Here is a 6379-nt window from a genome sequence, read left to right as displayed (position 1 = left end):
CGTGCGACAGCATGATTTGGCTAAAAATGCGCTGCTACACTACTGAACAGTCTAAAAATAGCCCCCACCAGTCATGGTTTTACATCACACCGCGACTTATCTCGCATGCATTGCACGTGAAAGAACTTGCTTGTCCGGATGCATTCTGATCTCTTTGCAAACCTGCCTTTTTGAAGTCATTGAGGTGTCACATGAAGAACTTGCTGTCGCCCCCTGAACAATGGCAACACGATATGAGGGAGGACCTGGCATTGACGTGACCATGAAATTACCTCCAGGGTCGCTGCTAATGCCTGATGCAAAACAACAGATTCCCCTGCTTTCCCTAGTGGGAGTGGAAATAGCGTGCTAATGGCATTGTGTACTGTACAATACAAGCAGCAGTAGCTAGTAGCAAGCCTTTGACGATGTTATAGGATACAATTCCAACACTGGCTGCAAAATCACCTGTTTTAGTTTATTGGGGTTTTTACTGTCTTCAATTTTGATGTCTTCAAACATTCTAGTTATTTTTTTTGTATTGTATTGGAGTCACCTGTTGTTTGGAACCACCTGATGAACATGTAAATCAGTGTGTTATAAATAAGCTATATTTGCCTACAGTGCTGTGTAGGATTCTGAAAACAAATGTTTGTTTTGCGAGGTTTCACTCTTTGGTTCAATACGTTGAATGTTGGTAGTGTGAGCTGAGCTGGGGTGCCGTCTGTGGCACCGTCAAAGATATGTATCATTCCTGAATCAGGTATGACGTCGACGCAGAGATAAGAAATTGAGTCTTTGATCTCTGTGACTGTTTTTGTTTTTTTGACAAGCTAATAGCTGCCCATTCATGCCAGGTGGGCCAGTTAGTGATTGCAAAAGTGTCCACGGAGTTCTTGCGTCCTATAGACCACACCTGCACCTGCGAGCATATTTCTCATGGCGCCTCCTCTTTGGTACCTGGTATTTAAACTTGAAACTTTTGAAATCTCCGTTGTCAAATTGAACTCGTTCTGACAGTAACGTCGTCTAAGCCAGGTAGAGTATATTTTAAAGTATTGCCAGCCAATTGAGAGAGAAACATGAACTGATATGAACTGATTCATTTTTGTTGATTAATATTGTATAATGCTCAACGATGTAAGATTGTTTACTGTCTCATGAGCACTTTTGACTTTTCGATTATTTCATTATAGAGATAAACTTTTAGGAGAGTTAATTTAGCCCTAATTGTAGAATTACCACCAACTAACCCTACAACAATTGCTGAACTAATGTTGCACTTGCTGAATCCGTGTTGCACTAATATCATATGTCAGTAAACACTTACCAAATGCTAACGCATATGTACTTCCATATCTTTGAATATGATTTCTGAATGTATCCACAAACCGTTTAATAGGTTTATAATGAGTAGAAAACGTTCTGTCTTTGCCAGTGAAACGCGCGGTGATTGGCAGGGGGATTCGCTGCACATCATGACGCGCACACAGCGGCACGCGCTCCTGCCGTTAGTTTGTCTCTTCCTCTGGCATTCTGGTATGACGCTTTCATTTTCCTTTTTTTACGTCAAGAATAATAGAGAAAGACATATTTTTAATTAATTTACAAATTGTGACAATATTTGAAAAGCTACATCCAGGCCTCTATTCCATTTGCACATGTCTGTTTTATGTGTTAACATTAGACGCTCAGCGGGTGTTCAGAATTTCTCCACATGTTGGAAGCATTAACGGAGCAACAAGAATTACCATAGAAGGGGAAGGTAAGAGAGTTCAAAGTAGCTGAATTATCCACAGCAATGTGTCTTATGTTATGCTCCTGAGTTATTTGCCAACTGACTGAAAGAACTGAACATTTTTAATTTTGCATGTTGAATATTTTATGTTAAAAATTACCATAGGTTAATGACAAATACAAAACCATCAAACAAGTGCTTAACATACACGTCATATCAATATAAAGGTGATTTTGGCAGTCTGTTTTGATATCAAATATAAAGTACTTTTTCTGCCCAAATTACCCTATATATATTAAGAGCAATAATGTAGTTTGGCAAGGATGGAGATAACCTGGCTACATGAATGCCCGATAGGTTTTGCTCAGGAAAATCAGTTTTCCCTGAACCCGGATGATGCCGACTTTGGAAACAGTGTGACTCTGGTGTCTAAGACCAGGTCCATCCCGTGCGACGTGGAGAGAGACTCCACTCATGCCAACCAGATATTATGCTACACAAGGTATGACCATGAGAAATACTTCACCACAGAATGAAGTTAACTTGTCCCCGAATGCTTCATTGCTAAATCATTGAGGGTTCTAAAAGGCCATTCCATCATCTATGATTCTTGGGGTAAATTAATCAATGAACAAATCAGAATAAAAACAATAAGTCTAGTGACTGATTAGTTTGCGTTGAGACCGTAAATCACAGCAATATATTACCTCTGTTTATTTACTGTTTATTTATTAATTAACTTCATGACACGGATGTATGTACTGTTAGCACTGAATAGGGAGGGAATCAGATCCATTCCGTAGCGTAGATTCGTACTCCTATGGAAAAAACTATTTTTGAAAATGTTTTGAAAATGTTTTTCAAGACATTTAGCTGACAAAGTGCACAACTCATTTTAAACAATTAAAACGTTACTTGTTTCGAAAATCACCTACAAACATCCAAACACACAAATTAAAAGTGAGTGAAATTGCCCCCCCCCCCTCCCCTCAGAGCCATGCCCCATGACAGCTACTACATCCGGGTGAGTGTGGATGGAGAGCCCATTCCCAACCGTCGAATGTGCAACGGCTGGTACACCCACTACATCTGCAGCTTCTATGTGAGTCAAAGCAAGCCCACATGTGCAGCAGTTACATCATTTGTAGTTTTAAAAATGACATAGCTTTCCGTCTGTCTTTTTGTGTGCATGTTTTGTCCACCAATAGACTTGTCAAACGTGCTCATGACAGTGTGTCTTCAGTGTGCAGCTTTCACATGCTTCTCATCGTCAGGGAAACATTGTTGCTTTGGTTACGCTCTGACATGGTGGACGAGAAACCGTCAGTGAGCACAGTCCTGTTTTGAGAGACCAGAGAAGTCAGCGTGTCGCACACGAGTAACATGTCAACCATTTTGTGTCGCACAACAGTAACATGTCAACCATTTTGTGCCTAACTTCACAGCCCCGCTGGTACCGCACCCCCACAGTCCAAGCACTCAGTCAAGCACAGGGTTGCCAGGTACAGACCCCCATTAATAATTACATCATCTTAATATGTGTTGGCAGTCATCCCACAATGAAATAGCCTTACGCTATTCTTTACTAATGCTACTTTGGTTTTATGTATGTGATTGCTTGGCAACCAACAGGTTCCTTGATTTCAATGAGGGGGAGGACATTCACGGATGTCTATGGGAGCAACACTGCCACCAGCTCCAATGGCCTCAATGTCAGGTTCCTAAGGTAAGAAGAACCACAATAGTAAGAATGAGATGTACAGTACCAGTCAAAAGTTTGGACACACCTTTTCATTTTTTGGAGAAGTTTTTTCTTTACTTTTATTATTTTCTACATTGTAGATTAATACTGAAGACATTTAAACTACGAAAGAACACATGGAATGATGTACTAAACAAAAAAAAGTGTTATATCTACCATGTAGAAAATAATAAAAATTAGAAGGTGTGTCCAAACTTTTGACTGGTACTGTATGTGTGTGGAATATTTCATGCAAGGATGCAGCTTAAAGTAACACTATGCAACAATGCCAGGTTCCTAAGGTAAGAAGAACCATACTAGTAAGAACAAGGTGCATATGGGGCGACAGTGGTACAGGAGGTAGAGAAGTCGTTTAGTAATCAGAAGGTTGTTGATTCAATTCCCTGTCGAAGCGCCCTTGAGCAAGACACTGAACCCCTAATTGCTCCTGATGTGCAGTGTGCCATCAGTGTAAATGTAAAAATGTGTATACATCCTTGTAAGTCGCTTTGGATAAAAGTGTCTGCTAAATGATTAAATGAATGTGTGTGGAATATGTCATGCAAGGACGCAGCTTAAAGTAACAATTTGACACTTTTTGAGGTATGGTTTTATAGGCAACTAGTTTTGGTACCATCCTCAAATTAATTTTGATAGCATATGGTCATGTGAAGGACAGATAAACACCTGTGTCTTCCCCACTAGCCATCCAGGATATGCACTATGTAGTTCTGTGTTTCCTGGCTGGAAAACCCTGCAAAAATGGAAGAAAATCTTTCACAGCATGATATTGCCAGCTATACTGCCAAAAGACACCAGTTAGTGTCTTGGCAAGCTTATATCAGTGTCAACTGGGCTGTTGGTAGTGATTGAAAGGCTTTTCCATGCCTTTTAGGTAGTTAGCTTGCTAGTTTTGGAACAGAACTCCTTATTGCTGCTTTAAAGCGCTTAAATGACCATATTGTGTTGTTAACAGGTTTATCATATGGCCATATTGTGTTGTTAACAGGTTTATCATATGACCATATTGTGTTGTTATCAGGTTTATCATATGACCATATTGTGTTGTTAACAGGTTTATCATATGACCATATTGTGTTGTTAACAGGATTGTCATATGACCATATTGTGTTGTTAACAGGTTTATCATATGACCATATTGTGTTGTTAACAGGTTTATCATATGATCATATTGTGTTGTTATCAGGTTTATCATATGGCCATATTGTGTTGTTTACAGGTTTATTATATGACCATATTGTGTTCTTCTGAGGTTTATCATATGACCATATTGTGTTGTTAACAGGTTTATCATATGATCATATTGTGTTGTTATCAGGTTTATCATATGACCATATTGTGTTGTTATCAGGTTTATCATATGGCCATATTGTGTTGTTATTTGGTTTATTATATGGCCATATTGTGTTGTTAACAGGTTTATCATATGACCATCTTGTGTTGTTATCAGGTTTATTATATGGCCATATTGTGTTGTTATCAGGTTTATTATATGGCCATATTGTGTTGTTATTTGGTTTATCATATGGCCATATTGTGTTGTTTACAGGTTTATCATATGGCCATATTGTATTGTTCTCACAGGGCCTACATGGGAGGGATGCCCTGCGACCTTCTGAAGCCCAACTCTGATGAGCTGTGAGTCTGTTTCAGACATGTATCTTCTTCTGCTGTTGGGAGACGGTCTCATGCGTAGAGATTTAACCTGTTAGAGTTTCACAAAAAGGGTCTGATAAATGTTTCCATCTACAGGACAGAATTAAGGGGGGAAAAAGCTGCAATATTCTTAATGAATATCATGGTTGCTAGTTATTCAGTATGCCACTTATTAATGAAGGTAAATTAATACTCAGAACACTAAATATATAATATAAGAATTTCTTGAATCATAAAGGGTTAAACTCGCTGTGCTATACTCTGTGTTCTACTACTTAAGGAAAAGTAGAAAGCCCTTGGTTTGCTAACATCTGTTTTGCCAATGCATCTGCCATGCTGTCTTCCTCAGGTACGGCCTGAAGCTGGACTCGGAGACGAGTTGGTCGGGGAAGATGAATTGTACCATGACTGGAACATATGTCGGTAATAAACTCTAATTAGTTTAAGACAACAACTAACAAAACAAAACTAATAAATGACCCAGTTGAATTGCATGACGCATTGCTTTGCAATGCATTTCTTAACTGTGACGTGAATAAAAGCCCAGTTGTACATAATATTACATTGCTAGCTTGACTTAAGTGTCATCAAGGCAATGCAAGACAACACAAAACAGTAACCGTGTCATCATGAACCACATTCATAATCCAATACCTCACCTCACTTAACCCCATTTGATCCTTCTTAGGGCATCATAACCTGAGTTACATTCTGGACAGTGAATTCGGAAGGTATAGTTACATTTATGACTTTTCCTGTAAAAGTAGTTTTTTTTTAAATTATTTACTCACACAATACATGAGGAGTTTACCGTCGGTATTTGAGTTCAACATTTACTTATTTGTCATTATGACCATGCGCATCTCAATTTATATACAGTGTTAGGAATAACAGTTTTAACATTTATTGTTATCAGTTGAATTTAAATGTAATTACTGAACTACTTTAGCTGACATGTTACTGTGTTCTTTCCATGTCAGGAGTTTGCCTGAGGATAAAGTCTACTTCGTCTCAGGGTTGAACAAGCTCTCCATGTTTCAGACGTATGCAGGTATGTGCTAAAACAAACGCAAGCACAAACAAACACAAGCACAAACAAACACAAGCACAAACAAACACAAGCACACATTTTCAAAACCATTCGTAATTAGTCTGTTGAATTACCCATTGTGACTGCTACAGGGGAAATCATGTTTTTCACGTGTATACACACTTTTATAAATTGCCTAAGTTGCAGTAAAGTA

At 38.7% G+C, this 6379-nt stretch overlaps 1 protein-coding gene across 1 annotated transcript in view; it reads left to right on the top strand.

The window, feature by feature from the left end:
• The first annotated feature begins 520 nt into the window (after positions 1–520).
• The window catches only part of LOC105890374 (PKHD1 like 1), an 87500-nt gene continuing 81641 nt past the window's right edge, over positions 521–6379 (top strand). Inside the window, exons 1-11 of the mRNA XM_042710721.1 lie at positions 521–1017; positions 1418–1518; positions 1667–1744; positions 2075–2219; positions 2711–2819; positions 3163–3212; positions 3342–3443; positions 5064–5117; positions 5485–5558; positions 5824–5866; positions 6116–6186. Of these exons, the coding sequence (XP_042566655.1) occupies positions 1458–1518; positions 1667–1744; positions 2075–2219; positions 2711–2819; positions 3163–3212; positions 3342–3443; positions 5064–5117; positions 5485–5558; positions 5824–5866; positions 6116–6186 (787 nt within the window). The 5' untranslated portion in view covers positions 521–1017; positions 1418–1457. The remainder of the gene's footprint in view (positions 1018–1417; positions 1519–1666; positions 1745–2074; positions 2220–2710; positions 2820–3162; positions 3213–3341; positions 3444–5063; positions 5118–5484; positions 5559–5823; positions 5867–6115; positions 6187–6379) is intronic.

The sequence above is a fragment of the Clupea harengus genome, chromosome 19 (assembly GCF_900700415.2).
Source record: "Clupea harengus chromosome 19, Ch_v2.0.2, whole genome shotgun sequence".
Taxonomy (NCBI): Eukaryota; Metazoa; Chordata; class Actinopteri; order Clupeiformes; family Clupeidae; genus Clupea; species Clupea harengus.
Note: the sequence above shows the minus strand (reverse complement) of the source record. Positions and strands in the feature narration are given on the sequence as shown.